This window comes from Papio anubis, chromosome 16, assembly GCF_008728515.1.
Source record: "Papio anubis isolate 15944 chromosome 16, Panubis1.0, whole genome shotgun sequence".
Classification (NCBI taxonomy): domain Eukaryota; kingdom Metazoa; phylum Chordata; class Mammalia; order Primates; family Cercopithecidae; genus Papio; species Papio anubis.
Genome location: NC_044991.1, coordinates 62,798,007 through 62,821,217, shown reverse-complemented (window position 1 = coordinate 62,821,217; position 23,211 = coordinate 62,798,007). Strand labels below are relative to the sequence as shown.

Below are 23,211 nucleotides of genomic sequence, written 5' to 3'. Positions count from 1 at the left end.
CTATTTGGGAGGCTGAGGTGGGACGATTGCTTCAGCCTGTGAGATCAAGGCTGCAGTGAGCCTTGATCACACCACTGTATTCAAGCCTGAGTGACAGAGTGAGACCCTGTCTCAAAAACAACAGGCCGGGTGCTGTGGCTCGAACTCCTGGGCTCAAGGGATCCTCTTGTCTCTAACTCCCAAGTAGCTAAGACTACAGACTTAAGCCACCACATCCAGCTTTTAATTAGCAGGGGCATGAAGTTCAGGGGCGGGGCTAGGACCAAAGCAGCTTGAGAATAGCTTTTTTTTTTTTTTTTGAGATGGAGTCTGGCTCTCCTGATGTTCTCGATCTCCTGACCTCATGATACGCCCACCTCAGCTTCCCGAAGTGCTGGGATTACAGGTGTGAGCCACCACCACGCCCAGCCAGAGAATAGCTTTTTCTTTTTTTTTTTTTTTTTTTTGAGACGGAGTCTCGCTCTGTAGCCCAGGCTGGAGTGCAGTGGCCGGATCTCAGCTCACTGCAAGCTCCGCCTCCCGGGTTCACGCCATTCTCCGGCCTCAGCCTCCCGAGTAGCTGGGACTACAGGCGCCCGCCACCTCGCCCGGCTATTTTTTGTATTTCTTAGTAGAGACGGGGTTTCACCGTGTTAGCCAGGATGGTCTCGATCTCCTGACCTCGTGATCCGCCCATCTCGGCCTCCCAAAGTGCTGGGATTACAGGCTTGAGCCACCGCGCCCGGCCAGCTTTTTCTATAATAAAATAATGCTATAGTGAAGCTGTGGAGGGATCACGATGGATTGAATTTTTTTTTTTTTTTTTTTTTTTTTGAGACGGAATCTCACTCTCTTGCCTAGGCTGAAGAGTGCAATGGCATTATCTTGGCTCACTGCAACCTCCACCTCCTGGATTCAGGCGATTCTCCTGCCTCAGCCACCCAGGTAGCTGGGACCACAGGCTCTAGCCACCACACCCAGCTAATGTTTGTATTTTTAGTAGAGACGACGTTTTGCCATGTTGGCCATGCTGGTCTTGAACTCCTGACCTCAGGTAATCCGCCCGCTTCGGCTTCCCAAAATGCTGGGATTACAGGCGTGAACCACCGCGCCCTGCCCTAGATTAAAACTCTTTTTTTTGTTTTTGTTTTTTTCTGAGACTAAGTATCACTTTTGTCATCCAGGGTGGAGTGCAATGGCGCCATCTGGGCTCACTGCAACCTCCGCCTCCGGGGTTCAAGCGATTCTCCTGCCTCAGCCTCCCGAGTAGCTGGGACCACAGGTGCCCGCCACCACGCCTGGCTAATTTTTATATTTACAGTAGAGACCGGGTTTTGCCTTTTTGGCCAGACTGGTCTCGAACTCCTGACCTCGTGATCTGCCCTTCTCGGACTCCCAAAGTGCTGAGATTACAGATGTGAGCCACCGCGCCCGTCCTGTCTAAATTCTTTTTTTTTTTTCGAGAAGGGGTCTTGCTCTGTTGCGCAGGCCGGAGTGCAGTGGCGCAATCTTGGCTCACTGCAAGCTCCGCCTGCCGGGTTCACGCCATTCTCCTGCCTCAGCCTCCGGAGTAGCTGGGACTACAGGCGCCCGCCACCTCGCTCGGCTAGTTTTTTTTTTTTTTGTATTTTTTAGTAGAGATGGGATTTCACCGTGTTAGCCGGGATGGTCTCGATCTCCTGACCTCGTGATCCGCCCGCCTCGGCCTCCCAAAGTGCTGGGATTACAGGCGTGAGCCACGCACCGGGCCCCCGGCCTGCATAAACTCTTAAAAGGGGCGAAAAAATCAGGTTTTGGCTGTTTTGTGAGGATATAATAACTAGCCACCACGTTGTGCTCCATTTAATCCTCAAAAAACTTAGACGTAAGCACAATTTGCTCCTTCCGCGGGAACTGGAAGACGTGAAGCAATTTGCACAAAGTCTTGCAGTGAAGGGCCAAGCCGGACATTCATACCCAGCCCACCAGGCAGGGCCACGAGCCCAGGGTCGGTCCCGTGCGCAAACAGTCGCAAGCAGGGACTGAACATCCCCCTCTTAGCACAAAACCCAGTAACTTCCGGGAGCTTGCCCGAGACCTTCAGCGCGCTTGCGCGGTCCCTTGACGTCAACCACGCTGTTCCGCCCCCTTCTGGAACGCGGAGCCGCTGAGCGCGTCGACGGCCATTTTGTGAAGCGGCGAAGGAGGTGGTGGCTGCGTTGGGCTCCGGGAAGCCGTTCGGGCTGGGGCTGTCGGCCGCGGGGCGGAGGCACTCGCGCGGGGGGTAATTCGGGGTCTGGGTTCTGGTGCCGCGCAGCTTTCCCCGGTAAGACTCCCGCAGCCCTTGAACGGGCGGGGCTGTGCGGGGCTCGTGGTGCCCCTTGGTGGCCCGGGGCGGGGCCTTCGGAGGCCTTCGAGCCCGCGGCAACTAGCACCCCACACAAAGGGTCGGGGCAGGACTGCAGGGGGAGTGGGGTGCCACTTACGCCTCTGAGATCTGAGAGGATGCAAGGAGGACGCAAGAGAGAATGAGCCTGCGTACTGAAGTGGGGACGAGGCGGTAGCGAGGACGCCCCCGTGGTCTGAGAGGGGGCAGGTCAGAGCTGGCTGGCTCAGCGGCCTGCGAGCTAACGGGGACTGCAGTGAAAACACGTCTACAACCCGAATACGGAGGATTTCTTGTCTCCCCCAGTGAAGCAGAGGTTATAACTACATCTGTGTTCCTGGAGGTGGGGAGATAATCGTAGTGAGGACACTCCCTCGACCCGAAATGGAAAGGAGGCCTTTGTGGCCTACCAGCAAAAGGGGACCCAGGTCACACCTGTGGGAGGAAGCTATAGTCTGTACACTCCCATGAGTTCAGAAAGGAAGTCTCACAACCGGCCGCCTTCGTGGCCTGAAGGTGGAGGGGGTTGCAGTGAAATGCCTCCGAGGTCCATTGCTGGGGAGGGGCTTTACTCGAGGGTGTAGCAGTTTTGAGAAGCCGGCGTCTGAAGCTAGGAAGTGAGGGGGTAGGGTGAGTACTCCTCCCGAGGCTCTGAGAACTGTAGTAAGATGCCAGGCTTTGGTCCCCCCAGTAGGGAAGGGGCTGCGGAGAGCAGCACTTTTAGGGCTCCCTCGGGAGAGGATCCTCTGGCATTTCAGGAGGACGAGATCCAGTGGGCTGCGGAGGGTGGATGCTTTTGATGGAGAGTTAATTGAGTTTCTCTGAAGCTTGGCTGCATTAGTTTGCAGCCACGTGAATTGGGTGGTAGGAGGGACTGTGAGGATCTACAGGTTAGTGAGGAGGATGGACGCCAGTGCAGGAGGTTTAGCCGCTAGGTTGTAAACGTGTGGGCTTTTTGTGTGCCTCCAACGTGTGCTTTATAGTGACAAATCTGGGGGGCTCCTGTGAGGGTTACTCAGTATTAAGTGCTAACCATTCTTTACTCATCTGCGTGGTGTCATGCTGAGAATTGCAGACTTTTAAGAGATTTCTGGGCCCTAAAACCCTCCTTGGCTCCAGGATTCTCAGAGATAACCTAATATAAATTGAGGAAGTTGGTAGGGACCGTTTAATATTCAAGAATAGAGTCAGTGTAACCCACTGGAAAGAAGTGATGGCAATTGAAGGTTTGTTGAAGGGAGAGGCTAGGCTTGTGACTGCAGTATTTCTTTTAGAGCTTCTTGCTTGAATGGTTTGAAATGGTGTAATTTTTGCAAAATGCAGTCTTAGCAACAAGAATTGTCTGGGACCTTGTTAACTAGTGATTTTGTTAATGCATCTCAGAGCATCTGCAGTTGAGAAAAATCCCTCAAGTCTGGACACATAGGGAAATCTTGTTTTTTAAATTATAGAACTACAATACAAGACTGGTTGTACTCGTTTTTGAAATTTGGTAGTTTTGAAAAGAATGGAGGATTTCTGGATTTAGTTGAAAGTGTGTGCAGACATTTTCCAAGAATATAAAAAGAAGTTGGGAAGAACTGTTAACAGGTGGTTCAAATAACGTTATGGTAATTTATGAAGAAAGTGAAATGTTTGGCGTGTTTATACAAAACATAATGAAGATGTGCTTAGTATATATTATTGGACAGATTTTTAATGAAACAGGGAATGCGTTTTTATATCACATATGCTCGATTAAATGTTGATTACTTTATGGATTGTAATGTATAATTTTCATTTTCCTTATGTTCGAATTTGTTAGATGAAAACTGTGAGCTTTAGAAATAATTGTGTAGTTACTTGCAACGTATTGTTACATGCTAATACCAGTACTCTTTGGGATTCTTTCACCTTCTTTGACACGTCAAATGTTTTGATGACTGAGTATTGAGAGCTTGGGAGTTGTTAGTACAATTTTTAGATGTGAAACTTGATTTTGTGGGCCAATGTGTTCCAGGTGCTGGAATTCAGTGACAGTGTTGATAGTTTTTACTCCATTTTGCAGAGAGCCACTCTGTCATTGTTGGAATGTATGTTTTCTTCTGTAGATGTTGTAGGAAGAACCAAGTGTCAGTAGTTGATTGCACAAAAGATGCTTTTAGATGTCCCTCCCTAAAATGCAGAGACTTCTATATCTTTTATATCTTTTGTCTGGCCCACAAGTGCTTAATAGTAAATGTTCATGGAGTAAAGGAATATTGTTAAATGTTTTCAACTAAACAGAAAAGATAATTTTGTCTAAACTACAGTTTTATCAGATTTTACTACCACACCCATATGCTTTTTGGTTTGCACAAAATTTAATTAAGTTTGAAGCCAGCTTTTAAGACTCAAAAACAGTGAAAGTGAATGTGGTTGTTTAGAAGTATAATTTTGCTCTGAAGTGAAAATGAAGGTAGTGAACATTTTTGTTGGCATTTGGGGGGATTGAAAAATAACTTAATATTTTTGACAGGAAGAATATCTTATTTAGAAATGTCTTCTGATTTGCTGCCTTTGAGTACGGAATGGAGGTTAATGGAAAAATTGAGCAATGCATTATAAAAAGTATACATCTCCATCAGTGTCAGAATAATTTTTTCATTAAGAATGATCCCAGACTTTGAAATATGGTCCATTTGGGAATGGGGAACAAAATCAAGTGGCTGAAACTGTGGTTGTTTCATAATGTTTACTATAATGTGATTATTACTGTTTTTAGCATTGTGCCCTTTGTGATTGGTTCTCTGTTGCTTATCTCTGAGGTGAACATTTGAGGGTTTGTTTCTTTTGGATCCGAAGAACCTAGCTGTGCTGTACCCTGGTTCTTGTTGATTAGAGTGATGAATGAACAAAGTTAAAGTTCACTTTTGGATGTTTACTACCAGATGAAGAGTGAAAATAGTCGTTTTAGTTTGTGCCTTGACTTCTTGATGAAGAGATTTGTTGTCAGACATGTTTTCCTGAAATTCCAAGTGATTAGAATGGCTATTAAATACAAAAGTCTGTCTTGTCATAATATGTTAAATTTTTGTAGCAGATACTTGTGATTTGTGCATGCATCTGGTATTTTGTCAAGTTGAAGCAAGCCTTTATGTTAGGACTAATTCCTATTACGAATGGAAAACATACTAAAGCCAGCTGCTTGTTTTAGATCTTCTGAAGTATGTCAGTGGCTTTAATGACAAATCAGGCCCATTTTCTCCTTTCCTATCATTACGCTATATGTATAGATATAATATGTATTTTAGATGTTTTACTGTGTAGTTGTTATTTTAGTCTTATCCTTCTAAAGTTCAGCAAAGCTTTAGGTGAATGGGGTGGATTTTTAAAATCCTGCATTCAGTCGCTAGCTGACATTTAGAATACAGGAATAGCAGTTTCCTGGAAAACAGTGACACTTATATTAAATTCTTGTGGTCTTTACAAAGTGAGGTGTCAAAACAGAAGTATTTCAGTTCTATTTCCATTTACCTTTCCCTTTTGAAGAGGCATAATACCAAGGGTTGTGAAGTTCTGACTTGTAGCATCAACTTTCTGCATTATTTTTCCTTGGTATGGGGTGGGATGGGTATTCCCCTTTGCTGAAATAGAAGAGAATCATAAATTTCTATCTAGATTGATTTTGTGCTTTAAGTTGTACACATAAAACTTGAACTAGGCATTTGCCAAATTCAGCTGGGCCTTTCAGCCTTAACTTGTGGAATGAGAATGAGAAATTTCTTCCTTTTAAAGGTAATTTCTGGTAACCTTTTAGGAATTTTTGAGAGTAGACCTGGGGAGTTCCCTTTGAGCTTAACTGGCTGACCCCACCTTTGTCTTTCCCAAGATGGACATATGGTATGTTTTGAGTTTGGAAGGGAAGAGGCTGAGAGGAACCTTCCTACCTTATAATCAGGCATATACCCTGGCCCCATACCTGACCTTTTGAATTGGAATCTCCAATAGGGATCAGATGTGTATTACAAGTTCTAGAAACTAGAAAGTTACCCTGTTGTGTGGCTGCTGGAGTCAAACCTGTACATAAATATTTGCAGTACTTCATGCTCTTGCTCATTCTCTGTTTCACATTTCTCTTTGTCACCTGTTAAACTACTAGATACGGCTTTTAAACGAAGAATTTTTAGACTCCTTAGACTTGGTTAGGCTAGGCCAGGCGCGGTGGCTCACACCTGTAATCTCATCACTTTGGGAGGCTGAGGCGTGCGGATCACATAAGGTCAGATCGAGACCAGCCTGGGTAACATAGTGAAACCCCTGTCTCTACTAAAAATACAAAAATAAGCCATGGGTGGTGGCACATGCCTGTAGTCCCAGCTACTCCAGAGGCTGAGGCATGAGAATAGCTTGAACCCAGGGAGGCGGAGGCTGCAATGAACCTAGATCGCACCACTGCGCTCTAGCCTGGGCCACAGAGTGACACCCTATCTCAAAAAAAAAAAAAAGAAAAAGACTTAATTAGGCTAGATTTCTACAACATGTGAAAGATTAATACAATGCTCTAGGTTTTTCAGTGTGTTGATTACATATTTGCATAGCTTTTTGTGGCAAAACAATCTCACTGTTCTTCAGCAACTTGAGTAGTTGACTAGAAGATGAATAGTTTGTCCTTTAGAAAATCACATAGAATTTTTGAAAAATATGTTTTCCTTTTTGGTGATGAATATTAAGGTCACTAGTTGTATTTTGGTCTTGGAAGATACTAATTTAAGATGAGCATCATTTGGATAAGTAGTCATTGGTAATCTTAGTACTGAACAGTGACGAATTTCTTCTCCGAATTAAAACATGACCTTTGAAAGAAATAAAAAGTAAAAAATTACCTTTGAATATAGTTGTCTAGGCATTTGGTCATATATGCTTGTGACTTGTTAATAACTTCACCAGTTTTGAAGAAATGACAGTGAAAGATGAGTGACCTGTTTTTATTTTGGGATATACTCTTATTATGTCAGGCATTTTTAGGGTGTTTTTAAATTTTATTTTATTTATTTAATTTTTTTTAATTTTACAAATTTTTGGGAACTGTTGTGGTGTCAGAGGAAAAAACACTTTCCCTTAATATTTTGTTAATATTTTGAGCTCCTGTGGAATTAGTCCTTATAGCAAGAACTCATACTTCATTTGGTTTGTGATGTTGGATGCTATTTTGTGCAAAATAAAATATATTGAAAGAATAATTGCAGTAATTTCCATGAGTACCCTTGAATTGCTATTTTAAGTTGTCCAAGAATTGTTACTGTGCGAACTTGTGCCTTTTCATCACAAATTTGGTGAGAACCTGGGGAAATAGACTTGTACGGAGTTTTCTGGATTGGTTTAATTATAAAGTGATCAAAGCAATTAGCAGCTGTGAAGCTGAGCTTTATGACTGTTTTAATTTTCAATGGATTCGTTACTGGGCTAAGTTATGACACTCTTGATGTATGTAAATATATAAATATTTTGAGATACTCCAATTTGAAAGCAATACCAACTATAAAAAGCATGTGCAGGATTTTGTTATGGTGTCTTTCCTTTTTTTTTTTTTTTTTGATATGCATTCTAATGAAGTACTCTGGTGGTTTCAGACTCGCCTTCGTAATGTACAGTGTGGCCTGTGCGTGTTGTTTTGTGTTTCCTGCATTGATTTTTGCCTCCGTTTATTCTCTATTGCAGTCTAAAAGTTGGTTTTAATTGGTTGCCCACAGGATTGACTTGGCCTCTACTTCTTGTTAAGAAAATACATCTCTTGTTTTATCAGGTAAGAGATTTTGAATAGAGAGTTCGTTTTTATACAAAATAAAATGAGATAGCTTATTAAGAAATATGAAAATATGTGTAGCAACTATATTGGGTGTGTGTGTTTTTGTTTGCTTGTTTTTTGTTTTGAGACGGAGTCTTGCTCTGTCGCCCAGGCTGGACTCCGTTGCCCAGGCTGGAGTGCATGGTGCTATCTCGGCTCACTGCAATCTCCACCTCCTGGGTTCAAGCACTTCTCAGCCTCAGTCTCCCAAGTAGCTGGGATTACAGGTGCCTACCACCACGCCCAGCTAATTTTTTGGTATTTTTAGTAGAGATGGGGTTTTACCATCTTGGCCAGGCTGGTCTTGAACTCCTGACCTTGTGATCCACCTGCCTCGGCTTCCCAGAGTTTTGGGATTACAGGCGTGAGCCACCGCCCCGGCCGGTGTGGTTTTTTACAAGTTTATCTGAGGGATGGGGGTGGGGTAGATGGGTGCTTCGAATAGTTGTTCTTTTGGGGGTCAATTTCATTTATATGGATGTTTTTCTCTTGCTATTTTCCTGATAGGCAGTAAGTAGCTGTTTTATTCCTTAGTAGCATTTTAGACTACAAATACAGATACTTGTTATTGGTATGTTTATTTATATTTCCTAAAAGTTTAAGTGTAGATATTGAGTCACATGTTTTAGAGTACAAATTTTAGACTTTAAATGAAACCTTAGCAAGTGGAGTCTAACCCTTCTGTTTAAGTAACTAAGATAGGCCCAAGTTAGGTTGAAATGACTTAGCTGTCAAACAGTTACCTAGTAACAGAATAACAGATACTTTTTTGTTGTTGTTGTTGTTTTATTTTTATTTTTTGAGGCAGAGTTTCGTTCTTGTTGCCCAGGCTGGAGTGCAATGGCGTGATCTCTGCCTCGCGGGTTCAGTTGATTCTCCTGCCTCAGCCTCCATAGTAGCTGGGATTACAGGCACCTGCCACCACACCCAGCTAATTTTCTTGTATTTTTAGTGGAGACAGGGTTTCACTATGTTGGCCAGGCTAGTCTTGAACTCCTGACCTCAGGTGATCCACCCACCTCAGCCTCCCAAAGTGCTGGGATTACAGGCGTGAGCCACCGCACCTGGCTGCAGATATTATTTCATATTTTTTGGAAGCTAGAAACAATTTTCCTCATCAGATGACTTTATAAATAAATCTTGTATTCCACTTTGGTTTAATATTCCACCCTTTCCAGCTGGTAATCTGAGGCAGATTTTCAATAGCATATTCTTGTGTACCTTGTACAAAGTTTCAGTAAATCCCTACTCTTAACAAAAAATGGCTTGAAGACTTAACTGTGTTTGTCACTTTAGCCCTGTGTTTAATTTTTGTGTTCTTGGGACTATATCAAGTTCCTGTTTTATTGTCCCAGTGCAAACTAATATCTCTGTCTCTCTCATATTGTTTTGAGTACCTTGATTGCCCATGATGTTTCCCCTATACAAAGTGATTAAGCGGTTTTTGAAGTTGAACAGTAAATACTATCGCATTTTGCATATAGCCACATAATTCTAGATTGAGCAAGGAATATGAATTTGATTTAATGACTTGGACACTGCTTGATGAACCTCCTTATAGGCTGCTAAATAGTAAATAAGAAAAGAGACTGTTGGTGTGATGTTTTTTAGCGTTAATTTTTCTTGTTGACTCTTGAAGTTTGTAAATGAAAAGCTTTCCCACCCTTCCCAAATTTCTGGTGCTTTATGATGGCCTCACAAAAAGCATTTTCTGTTTGCTAGTCCATTTTTCTGGATTAAATTTGAAGGTGGCTTTTATTTTTGTGTTATGTGTCTGTGAGAAAACTGTCAAAGCCAAACAGTTTGTTTCTTGTTTGTATATGGCAATTGTCATACTGAGATATACAGATTTTGTTGCATTGAATTAGTATTTATATAATATTTGACATTGAAGTTACAGAATTCTTAGAGCTTATAGCAGAAAAACTTGCCACTTCTAATGTTCTTGAGAAGTGATAAAACTGTATCTCTTCATTAATTTATAACCTTTCTGAGGGTCATAGAGCTGATTTTATAGGCTTATATTTAAAAGTTGACTTTTCAGGTGGGGCGCAATGGCTCGCGCCTGTAATCCCCACACTTTGGGAGGCTGAGGAGGATGGATCACCTGAGGTCAGTAGTTCGAGACCAGCCTGACCGACATGGTGAAACCCCATCTCTCCTAAATACAAACAATTAGCCAGGCGTGGTGGCACATGCCTGTAATCCCAGCGACTTGGGAGGCTGAGGCAGGAGAATTACTTGAACCTGGGAGGTGGAGGTTGTCGTGAGCCGAGATGGCACCATTGCACTCCAGTCTGGGCTATAAGAGTGAAACTCCATCTCAAAATAAATAAATAAATAAAAGTTGACTTTTCAGATGGGTTGGAAAACACCCTATGTTATTGACCACCTTAATTTCAAAGTAATATGTTTCCCAGTCTCAATAATTGGGTTTGTGTCATTTTCCAAAGGGCTGCCCTTGGATTTGCTCTTAGAAGCCTTTAGAACTGAAATTTGAGGGGAACATTTCTTTTTTGATTATGTCAAAACAGGCATGATCTAAGGAGATCACAGAGATCGTACAGGAGTGGCGTAGATCCAAGACTGTAACAACCACTGAGTAATTCACACTCTGGTTCTAAAACAAAAACAAAAAATATTTTTATTGTCAGCCGTCTCCTAGGGGAAAATAATACTTTAAAAAATTTTATTAAATAGAGGATTTGGTTATGAGTCATTGGACCTGAGTTTTAATTAAAATAGTCACAGTGAATGGGACTATAACCAGGTTCTACTTTTGGGGGTAATGAATAAAGGTAACTCAGATTTTGTCTATCCTATTCAGTAGTTCTTTTGGCTTCTTAGTATGTCTTAACCTTGTTTATAATAAATAATTCCATATGTAGTTTTTTGTAATCTATAAGGCAGATCGAAAAGTTTTAGGATGAATAAAATAATGGAACCAGTTCTCATTTAAGATTTGAATCTACTTTTAAGTATTATTTACAATTCATTAGTATTCTAGTTTTTTTTTTTTTTTTTTTTTGAGACGGAGTCTCGCGCTGTCGCCCAGGCTGGAGTGCAGTGGCGCGATCTCGGCTCACTGCAAGCTCCGCCTCCCGGGTTCACGCCATTCTCCTGCCTCAGCCTCCTGAGTAGCTGGGACTACAGGCGCCCACCACCGCGCCCGGCTAATTTTTTGTATTTTTAGTAGAGACGGGGTTTCATTGTGGTCTCGATCTCCTGACCTTGTGATCCGCCCGCCTCGGCCTCCCAAAGTGCTGGGATTACAGGCGTGAGCCACCGCGCCCGGCGTATTCTAGTTTTTTGCTTCTGTTGGATTTTGAGACTGAACTCTATAAAATCACACTCTTGATAATTCTATGAAATTGTCAAGAATATAGGGAAGATGCAAAATCAGTTTTTAATATTAACTTTGATATATTCTTTACATGCTTTTCCCCTATAGATTGTTAAACTTTGTTTCCTGATTTGACTTACACATTTCTTTTAAATCTTACTGAATGATTAGTGGTCTGAATGATGTATATGTATTTTACTGTCCTACAGTTGTTTTTTCTTGAACTTTTTGAGTCTTGGGACTGAACTGTTTCCAAAATTAATGCCTTCTGGAAGTTGAAATTGTCTACGTTTTACATTGTAAATGGCACGAAATGTTCAGTTTTTAGAATATCTAAATTAAAGACATTGCCTGTGATAGCTTCAGGGACTATTTGAGGGCCTAATATGGTAGCTGGTCATTCTTGTAGCTAAAAACTTGGTGTGATAAACAGGAGTCTGACCTGGCCGTTGCCTTTTCTCATCTGCAGGTGTGTGTGGTTTCAGCGCAGCATGGCTGTGGTCATCCGTTTGCAAGGTCTCCCAATTGTGGCGGGGACCATGGACATTCGCCACTTCTTCTCTGGATTGACCATTCCTGATGGGGGCGTGCATATTGTAGGGGGTGAACTGGGTGAGGCTTTCATCGTTTTTGCCACTGATGAAGATGCAAGGCTTGGTATGATGCGCACAGGTGGTACAATTAAAGGGTCGAAAGTAACACTGTTGTTGAGTAGTAAAACGGAAATGCAGAATATGATTGAACTGAGTCGTAGGCGTTTTGAAACTGCCAACTTAGATATACCACCAGCAAATGCCAGTAGATCAGGACCACCACCTAGCTCAGGAATGAGTGGCAGGGTAAACTTGCCCACAACAGTATCCAACTTTAATAATCCTTCACCCAGTGTAGTTACTGCCACCACTTCTGTTCATGAAAGCAACAAAAACATACAGACATTTTCCACAGCCAGCATAGGAACAGCTCCTCCAAATATGGGAGCTTCCTTTGGGAGCCCAACGTTTAGCTCAACCGTTCCAAGCACAGCCTCTCCAATGAACACAGTCCCGCCGCCACCAATTCCTCCAATTCCAGCAATGCCATCTCTGCCACCAATGCCATCCATTCCCCCAATTCCAGTTCCTCCTCCAGTACCTACATTACCTCCTGTGCCTCCTGTGCCCCCGATTCCCCCAGTTCCTTCTGTGCCACCCATGACCCCACTGCCACCCATGTCGGGCATGCCGCCCTTGAATCCGCCACCTGTGGCACCTCTACCTGCTGGAATGAATGGCTCTGGAGCACCTATGAATTTGAACAATAACCTGAATCCTATGTTTCTTGGTCCATTGAATCCTGTTAACCCTATCCAGATGAACTCTCAGAGCAGTGTGAAGCCACTCCCCATCAACCCTGATGATCTATATGTCAGTGTGCATGGAATGCCCTTTTCTGCAATGGAAAATGATGTCAGAGATTTTTTCCATGGGCTCCGTGTTGATGCAGTACATTTGTTGAAAGATCATGTAGGTCGAAATAATGGGAATGGATTGGTTAAGTTTCTCTCCCCTCAAGATACGTTTGAAGCTTTGAAACGAAACAGAATGCTGATGATTCAACGCTATGTGGAAGTTAGCCCTGCCACAGAAAGACAGTGGGTAGCTGCTGGAGGCCATATCACTTTTAAGCAAAATATGGGACCTTCTGGACAAAGTCATCCCCCTCCTCAGACACTTCCCAGATCAAAATCGCCCAGTGGGCAGAAAAGATCAAGGTCAAGATCACCACATGAGGCTGGTTTTTGTGTTTACTTGAAAGGGCTACCATTTGAAGCAGAAAACAAACATGTCATTGATTTTTTTAAAAAGCTGGATATTGTGGAAGATAGTATTTATATAGCTTATGGACCCAATGGGAAAGCAACTGGTGAAGGCTTTGTAGAGTTCAGAAATGAGGCCGACTATAAGGCTGCTCTGTGTCGTCATAAACAGTACATGGGCAATCGCTTTATTCAAGTTCATCCAATTACTAAGAAAGGTATGCTAGAAAAGATAGATATGATTCGAAAAAGACTGCAGAACTTCAGCTATGACCAGAGGGAAATGATGCTAAATCCAGAGGGGGATGTCAACTCTGCCAAAGTCTGTGCCCACATAACAAATATTCCATTCAGCATTACGAAGATGGATGTTCTTCAGTTCCTAGAAGGAATCCCAGTGGATGAAAATGCTGTACATGTTCTTGTTGATAACAATGGGCAAGGTCTAGGACAGGCATTGGTTCAGTTTAAAAATGAAGATGATGCACGTAAGTCTGAACGCTTACACCGTAAAAAACTTAATGGGAGAGAAGCTTTTGTTCATGTAGTTACCCTAGAAGATATGAGAGAGATTGAGAAAAATCCCCCTGCCCAAGGAAAAAAGGGATTAAAGATGCCTGTGCCAGGTAATCCTGCAGTTCCAGGAATGCCCAATGCGGGACTGCCAGGTGTGGGACTGCCCAGTGCAGGACTTCCCGGTGCGGGCCTGCCCAGCACAGGACTGCCTGGTTCAGCAATAACCAGTGCAGGACTGCCTGGTGCGGGAATGCCCAGTGCAGGAATACCTAGTGCAGGAGGTGAAGAGCATGCCTTTCTGACCGTAGGATCAAAGGAAGCCAACAATGGGCCTCCATTTAACTTTCCTGGTAATTTTGGTGGATCAAATGCCTTTGGGCCACCAATCCCTCCTCCAGGATTAGGAGGAGGGGCCTTTGGTGATGCTAGGCCTGGTATGCCTTCAGTTGGAAACAGTGGTTTGCCTGGTCTAGGACTGGATGTTCCGGGTTTTGGAGGTGGACCAAACAATTTAAGTGGGCCATCGGGATTTGGAGGGGGCCCTCAGAATTTTGGAAATGGCCCTGGTAGCTTAGGCGGTCCTCCTGGTTTTGGAAGTGGCCCTCCTGGTCTTGGAAGTGCCCCTGGGCATTTGGGTGGGCCACCAGCTTTTGGGCCTGGCCCTGGCCCTGGCCCTGGCCCTGGCCCAATCCATATTGGTGGTCCCCCTGGCTTTGCATCTAGTTCTGGAAAACCAGGACCGACAGTAATTAAAGTGCAGAACATGCCCTTTACTGTGTCTATTGATGAGATTTTAGATTTCTTTTATGGCTATCAAGTAATCCCAGGCTCAGTGTGTTTAAAATACAATGAAAAAGGTATGCCCACAGGTGAAGCCATGGTGGCCTTTGAGTCTCGGGATGAAGCCACAGCTGCTGTCATTGACTTAAATGACAGGCCTATAGGTTCAAGAAAAGTAAAACTTGTGTTAGGGTAGCCATTCACATCATTCTTTATAGGGTAGATCTTCATATTGCTGTGATTAATGCATCCAGATTGTTTTCCTAGTATTTCCAGGTTAGAACCTGTGGATTGTTTCAATTGCATATAGCTTGGTTTCCATAACATAGAGCATTGGTTGACTGTTTACAGAAGACTCACCAGGATAAACATTGCTGTATGTTACAGTAAAGCTATCTGGAGAGAACACATAAATGATTTTGGCATACCATTAGAGAAACCATTTGTAAAACTCAAATGACCACATAAAGCTTATCAAGGAGTCTAGATTGGTTTTGTTTTATACCATATGGGATGAAGAAAATAGAAATGTCAGTAAAACTCATTGAGGGTGCTCTTGCCAGCTGCTGAAAATAGGAGTTGGCTACTCTCAGAATTTGGTTTAAAGCTGGACAGATTTGCTTTGTTATAGGGTAAAGCTTTGTCTAAAGTCCTCATTTTCTTTTAAAATTGAATAAAATTTCTGTATACAGATTCATTGTATGTACCTTTATTGCTTCTTAAGGGTCCTTGCTGTATAGACAGTCCTGCTTCAGAAGTTGCTGCTTTGTTTGTCTAATTGACTCATTTGTAAATGAGCAGAACTGTTTTGTTGGGTTTTTTCCCTAAATATAAAAGTCCACACTTGGTTTGTGCTATAACCTCGAACTTTGATTTCTAATGTCACACTTAAAACTGTGTGGAATAAGACTTTTGCTACAAAAATAAACTATGGAGTCCTTTACCTACCAGAGCCTTTTTGGTTTGACCGCCACGATTTAGGTTAGTCAGTTTAAAAATTGTTCATGTTGTTCGGATGGTATCAAAAACCAGAAACCACTTTTAATAATGTGTTTAAGATACTTGATTTGAAGTCCTGTTCATGATGGACTAACTGTAGTATCAGTTTCCTCCTGTCCCAATTTATGTGAAATTTTGGCCTTTAAACAAAGAGGGGCCTATTCATAAGAAAGTGTTATGTCTAGGTTTTTAAAACTGAAGTTGAAATTATCTTTGATAGCAGTAGTATTATAGAATAAAAGATCCATATGCTGGTTCATAGATTGATATGTGTTAATCCTGTTATTTGGAGGCTTTTTGGCATAGTTGTTCGATCAGGAGCCTGTTGACTAAAAGTCTTCATACAAGAGTACAAGTGCAGCCGCCAGAGGGGAGAAAATTGAGATTCTTGACCCTTTCATAATCTTTTCTTTGGTATTCAGGACACTAAGGCAGGAGGACCACATGAGTTCTGGTTGGTAAGTGTCCTTGTCATGAAAACACTTGCCTTACAAGGCTCTAATTATGATTACTTTCCCTAGTCAGTGCTCTGAAGATGTGTCACATTACATTATAAACAATACGGAAGGGGAGATAGGTGAGATGATAAGAAAAACAAATTTTCTCACTGTCATAAAAGGCTCTAATTATGGTTACTTGTCATGAGAACACTTGCCTTACAAGGCTCTAATTATGGTTACTTTCCCTAGTCAGTGCTCTGAAAATGTATCACATTATATTATAAACAATACAGAAGGGGAGGTAGATGAGAGATCATGAAAAACAAATTTTGTCTTTTACATGGCCCCTTTGTCTTCGGTTGAAACATCCCCAACATTTCCTACAAATCAGTGTACTTAAAAAAGGGGTCAGTCTTTTAAAATAAGTATTTCCTATTAAAATAATATACAGTGCCTTTTTGGTGTTGTGAGTCAGTGGAACACTGAAATATAGCGGTTGTGTAATTTAGATTTAAGAGTGGCAACAGTTTCATTTGATAAGATTTGAAAAGGCTTTTTATCACTACAATCTTAGAGGATTGTCAGTACAGGATTTTTGTTTAAGGGAAGGATTGTTTAGACTCAAAGAAGAGGTGACTGTGTTGTGGGTCTTTTGACAATTCATGAATACAAATTCGCTTTGACAGGTCACTAGATACTGCCTCCTCAATTTAAAAAGCAATATAACGTTTGTATATGCTGTTTAAGTTAATGTTAAGTAATCATTTCTCATTCCAAAGACAATGCAAAAAACTTCAGCACTGCTTGAGAGTTGTATTTCAACCACAGATATTTTCCCCATTGGAAAACTATTTTCATTTTAGAAAAATGGGTTGTTTGAAGATGAAAGTCTTTTATCTTATTTCACAGTTTATTTTGGTTATATGTTCGTACATTCTTATTAAATATTTCATACACTTTATTGCAACTACTTTGTTATTTCTACATCTTAGATAAATGCTGAAAAGGAAAACTTGATTCCATTGTTCATCTAATTAAATAAATTAAGAAAAGAGCGGTTTGTGTAGAAATTGGAGAGAACTATGTTTTATATGAATCACAACAGTGCTCGTTGTGGAATGTAATTAAATGCTTTGCCCTCTGGAACTTGATTTTTGTGTATCTCAGACTTATTAACAGTGCTAACTGCTAAGGATACTGTTTATCTTGTTCTGGGCATTGGAGTTTCAGTTTTTAAAAAATTCTTGAAAATGTATTCTGTGAAACTACTCATACCTCTCTTCCTGCGAATTTTCTCCTAAGAACTAGGTTTGGGGTAGAAATGAATTGACATTATTTTCTCATTTGCTTTGTATGGTATGAAGGATTTGTAAAGCTTTGCTCAAAGTTGTGTGCATTTGTAAACACTATCTTGATATTTTCAATTTTATGTGTAAATTTTATTGTCTGCTTTTGGTGATTCTGACATTAATGGAAGAGAATATTTTCCATTAGATTTAATTTTTTTTCCTCTCCCTTCTGATTTTTTTTTATTGGTGTTCATTTTTCTTTTGATTTAAAGGATTAGAGAAATCTACAAATGTATGTCATAAATAAGCAAATTTGTAAACTTTTCTGAACTTTAGTGAAACATTTAGTTTACAAGCATAATTTGGAGGTGTGTTTTGTGTTTACACTGTAGTTTGGATGTACAATTATTATTAGTGGCTTTTTAAAGAATGAAACAGTGTTAAGTGAAATGTAGTTCCTAGCTTTGTACTCCAAGTTGTCAAAGCATCAACAATGAAAATTTGATTAGGAAACTTTATTTAAAATTTCAGATAGTAATATTCTATGTAGTTAAGGCCAGTCTTAACCCACTGGATGAAAATCTAGGGCTGTATGAAAGTAAGCAAACATACACATTTTTAGGTGGAAATAGTCAACCTCGCATAAAAATAAGGATGCATGAAAGCCTTAAACTCCAGCTCCCTTTTACTGGAGTCTGTGGTTGTGTACAGGTATGGGCCAAGTGTGTAAAAATAAAATCTCATCAATTTTAAGAACACTCGGGAAATGAGTAAAGAAAATGTAAGATTGCTGCTAGTCATATCTCTTGGAAAGAATTTCTGGAAGTGGTCACTTTAAAAATTATTTTCCATCCTTGCAAAATTGCCACATTTAAATTGTTTTACTGGCAGTTCTATAGTAGTCCAGACTTTAGAAACCAAACACAATAAAATGGCTTGTTGCCAATATGGCCACATCATTGCCAGCAAGTATTGCCTTGGCATCATTCAGCAGAGGTTTTTGTTTATAAAGATGAAGTCTTGAATACTGTTCAATAAACTTGTCAAAAAATAAAACAGGCTGATGCTTTTAATGCTTTAACTGCACAAAAGTACTGAGCTATAATATTATTTTGTAAGGGTTTGTTTTTTTTTTTTTAAACCTGAAAATATTTTGTGCCTTTGGAAAGGTAGATTTGGTAATCTTGGAGAGGTAAAATTGTTGCTTATCCTTGCCTGCTAATGCTGAAGTGTCAAGAGAAGATACTTGGAACAACAGGGAGGAAACTTGATTCTAGTTTAAGTCCATAGTATCCACCTTTTCAGAATTTTATGTGTGTGATGTGTTGGCAAACAAAGCTCTTAAAAAATGTTGAAAACTTTTTATCTTGAAGGAGTTTAGCTTGTATTAGAATTTGGATACCCAGCGTGTTTTAGAGGGGGCTAGACATCCATAATTCCAGGTAGTAGCCGAGCCATTATTAAATAATCAGGGTTTGACTAAACGATGAACAAATCTCTGAGTGAAATCAGCTGCCTACAGATATCCAGAATGGCTTTTACCATCTGAAAGGGGTGGACTGTGTGATAATATGTCTCCTTTTCTTGTTCAGGAGAGATAGTTATGTAATTCATTGTTACCTGCTTTCCAGTGTTTTACAGCAAGAAATAGTTTATCAATTATGTGCATCATCACCAATCTCCCAAAAGTAGAGCTTTTATGGGATATGGTAGAATCTAAACTTAACGGCTTTCTTTTTTTTTTTTTTTTAAATTAAAAATAGCTTTATTTCAGTCTCATCTTTTTAGTATAAAATTGGTCATTTTGACTTGTAAAATGTTCTGGGAAGAGTGGTAGTAGCACAATTCTCTGATGTCATAGTGACTTTTCTGGGAAAACCCGTCTCTATTCAACAACATAAGTAAGTTCATCTCCTGCTCAGGTAAATGGTAATTTTTTTATTTTATTTTTTTTTGAGATGGAGTCTCGATCTGTCGCCCAGGCTGGTGTGCAGTGGCGCGATCTCGGCTCACTGCAACCTCCACCTCCCTGGTTCAAGCGATTCTCCTGCCTCAGCCTCTCAGTAGCTGAGACTACAGGTGCATGCCAGCACGCCCAGCTAATTTTTTTTTCTATATTTCTAGTAGAGATGGGGTTTCACCTTGTTGGCCCGGATGGTCCCGATCTGATCTCGTGATCTGCCCACCTGGGCCTCACAAAGTGCTGAGATTACAGGCGTGAGCCACCGTGCCCAGCTGGTAAATGGTAATTCTTTGCCATGCTGTTCTTGAGTTTATTCTTGTTGCTTTGGCTGCTTTGTGTTAGAGTCTCAAAAGCATCCTAGAGTATGACTCCTTTTCTGGATCGACATAACTAGCAGTGAGCAACCATGGTGGTATGCTCTTCTACATACTGCTCTATCACTGGAGTCCAGAAGGAGAAAAAAGCTACCTGACATAAACATTTCAGATCCAGGGACAGAAGGGCAGCACTCTAAAAGTCTAGGGCCAGGAAAGAGTGCTGGGAAAAGTCAACCACATCCCTTGAATTCTGTCAATAGCCCCACGGACCTCTTTCCAGTGAAAATGTTTAAGGTGTGCTTCCTTCAGCAGCACATACTAAAACCTGGAATGAAACAGAGAAGATTAGCATGGCCCCTGCGCAAGGATGACATGCAATTTGTGAAGCGCTCTGTATTTTTTTTAATTAAAAGAAAATGTTGAAGGTTAGGGCATAGAGACTCGGCAAATATCATAGAGAAGTGGTAAATGGCACAGCTGAACATTGGAATTGGCTCCCCATTTGTTCCAGGCATCTGAATTTTGATCTTAGTAACTACTAGTTTCAAGTCATTTTTCTTAATTGATGATTTGCCATTTCATAATAGGAGAAGATGACTATTTGGTTATGGAGCAATGACCAGCAAGAGAACATAATTCAGTATGAACAGTCAAAGGTGTTGAGTGAATTTAACTCTTTTTAGGAATGAGCTGTACTGTATTCAAATGGGCTACTTGATGGTTCATTCCCTCCATTCTGCTGCTGTTCATTTCCTCCCTTTGCTTGCTTATATAGTAAATCTGCTCGTAACCAGGACTGAAAACTCTTAGACTGAAGCCCCTTCACTGCTGTCTCTAGCCCCAGCCTCCTAATGGGTGGGAATAGTTCACTCATAGCTTTTGATTAGTGGAAAAGACTTGTCAGGCTGGACGTGGTGGGTCACACCTGTAATCCCAGCACTTTGGAAGGCTGAGGTGGGAGGATTGCTTGAGCCCAGGAATTGAGGCTAGCCCAAGTAACATAGTGAGACCCTGTCTCAAAAAAAAAAAGCCTTGTCACTTAGAGTTTGTGCTTCATATCAAATGATAACCACATTGTGCTACCACAAGTCACACAGTGGAAATGATTTAAGGAGTTTAGTTTCTTTTTGTTGTTGTTTTTTGTTTTGTTTTGTTTTGTTTTGTTTTGAGATGGTCTTACTCTGCCGCCCAGGCTGGAGTGCAGTGGTACAATCAGCTCCCTGCAACCTTGACTTCCTGGTTTCAAGCAATCCTGCTTCAGCCTCCTAAGTAGCTAATTTTTTTTTTTTTTTTTTAATTTTTTTTGTAGAGACAAGTAAATGCGGGGGGAGGGGTGGTAGTGGAGTGGAGGGGTAGTTTCACTATGTGGCTTAGGCTGGTCTTGAGCTCCAGGGCTCAAGCGATGGATGCTTCCGCCTTGGCCTCTTAAAGTGCTGGGATTACAGGTGTGAGCCACTATGCCTGGCCTCAGTTTCTTAAAAGGTTTTAAATCACACCAACTGGTACCAGTGCTGTTGCCTCTGATTGCCTTGATTTTTCTTTGATCCCACTTGGAAGTTGTTAATGCTATACTCCACTATACTCCACACATTAGATTGCAGTGGGGGCTGGAGAGTAGCACAGCCTTTATACATAACTCCCTTCTATGGTTTGGCCTGTGGGACCAGTAGGGTCCCTGTTCTGTAACTGACTGAAGCGATGGACGTTAATGCAACTACTGATTACTGATGTAGATATGCTGCTTTACTTCTATGACCATTGAATTGACAGATTGGAATTGGAAACACCTGTCACCTTCAAGCTTTTAAGACAACTTCACATGAATGTACAACTTAGCCATAGCTGTATCTCATACTAACAGATTTTTGCAGTGTTGTGCACCCAGCACTTACACTTTGGTGGAAAAGCAAAATAAGATTCCTGTTCTTCAACAGTTGAGGGTTTTAAGTCACAACTAAGTGCTCGGTTGTGCTTAAACTAGGTACATTCCTATACCACGGGAATCAGGTAGAGGCTTTTCTGGCCATTTGCTAAGTCATGGTTAGACAGGAACAAGTGTAAACTAGTCTTTGTTGTAGCTTAGTTTCCTGTTGAAATATTCCTTTGCTTTCTCGCCTTCTCTAACATGTAAATTCTGAAGACCCATCATAAACTCTTCCCCAATGTCCCAAATGAATTTATTCCAGTGAGAAGTAAGGGGCTTGCATTATGAAAAATAGGTTTCTTTTCCAAGAGCTCTGGTCTGCTGTTGTTCATTTGCTCATCTCCTTTTGTGCTGTAGGAGATACACACTTCTTCTGTGCACACGTAGATGCACAGGTATTTGGTGATGCCTCAGTCCTGGAGATCATCAGGAAGGCGATATAATACTGTTGTCGCAGGCACCCCACCGGTGATAGGCATTAAAAGAATGTAGATTTCAGCCGGGAGGGATGGGGGCAGAATTGACTACCCTATAGATGTCCTTTGAAAATTTTGATACAGATCACATTTTTTAGAGGTGAGTTCTACTTTGTTTGCACTATGCATGCTTGCTACTTAAAATTTATTCCTTTGATCAAGTCCTGTAAATGTGGAGTCCAGGATTTCCTACCTTCCTGCCCCAGCAGTCAGACAAGTAGGGAGAATTATATTCCATCTTTGTGCAAGGCTAATGTTAGCATAGATCATGAGGGGAGACCATATGAGTCTCACTGCTCTTTTAGTGGCAGGGTAGATTTCAGATTGGGGTGAATTACAAAATGTGAACTGTTGCTAAAATGGTTGGATATAGAAATAACATTCTCAGAATTGATTCGTGGTTCCATCAGTTATGTGACTTAGGACATTATTTCCCTCTGGCCTCAATGTTTCTTTTACAATATGGGATTAAATTAGATAAGCTTGTGTCTGGTTTTAAGCTTCTGTGATTGTATGAACCTAGCCATTCGATTTCTGGAAATCTGTACTGAGTTTGGACCTTAAACTAAAGTGACCAGGAATGGAGCTCCAAATTTTGATCTGGGTACTGCTCTCCTGGTTTCCCTAGTGTGGCAGTGATTCCACACTGTGGCTTGAGAAATTCAAAGGGGAAGAGTCATCATCTCTCCTTTGGGGGCTGTCCCTGTCCTGCTAGTTATATCCTGGAGCAGGTGGACCAGTGGCATTCCTCCTGGATCCACTCCTCCTTGGTCCCATGAACCGAGAAGGAGTTAATGATACTGCAGAAGGACCCAAAGGTGTACTTCCCTGTTTGTGAGCACCGAAAGGGACAGTTGACACTGGGTACTTACTCTGTGCCAGCCAGGGGATACTTTCCATGACTATCCTCATGTAATCCTCACAACCTTGTAAAGTTAACATTATTATCCCTACTTTATAGGTGGGGTAATCCAGACAAAGAAAAATAATAGGGGAAAACAAAGATGTTTTAATCATGGATGCCTGTATGACTCCACAGGCATCCCCATCCCCTCCCTGACTTTTAGGGAAAGTGGGAGGCCACTGGCAGCAGTCTTTTGTCATGGATTCTGAGCTGCTAGGGAAGGAGCTCTGCCCTGATCCAGTGCCTTTTCAGTTTGCCAACTCCTACTATAGTGTGGAGGGCCCTTGCCTATTGGTGAGGCGTCTTGGCCTC

The 23,211-nt window shown here is 41.6% G+C and overlaps 1 protein-coding gene and 1 non-coding gene across 18 annotated transcripts in view; both read left to right on the top strand.

Moving 5' to 3' along the window:
- Positions 1-2,092: 2,092 nt before the first annotated feature.
- CPNE1 (copine 1) overlaps positions 2,093-23,211 on the top strand; it is a 38,211-nt gene continuing 17,092 nt past the window's right edge. Inside the window, exons 1-3 of one of the 17 annotated variants that reach the window (XM_021944129.2) lie at positions 2,112-2,284; positions 8,056-8,108; positions 11,963-18,371. In XM_021944129.2, coding sequence (XP_021799821.1) covers positions 11,985-14,783 — 2,799 coding nt within the window. In that variant the 5' untranslated portion in view covers positions 2,112-2,284; positions 8,056-8,108; positions 11,963-11,984 and the 3' untranslated portion in view covers positions 14,784-18,371. Of the gene's footprint in view, positions 2,285-6,753; positions 8,109-11,962; positions 18,372-23,211 lie in introns of those variants that run through there. The other 16 variants (XM_021944128.2, XR_002524583.1, XM_021944126.2 and 13 more) reach the window with 16 other exon arrangements.
- LOC116270944 lies at positions 19,894-19,996 on the top strand. The gene has a single exon (XR_004179239.1). It is a non-coding gene; the product is annotated as a U6 spliceosomal RNA (small nuclear RNA).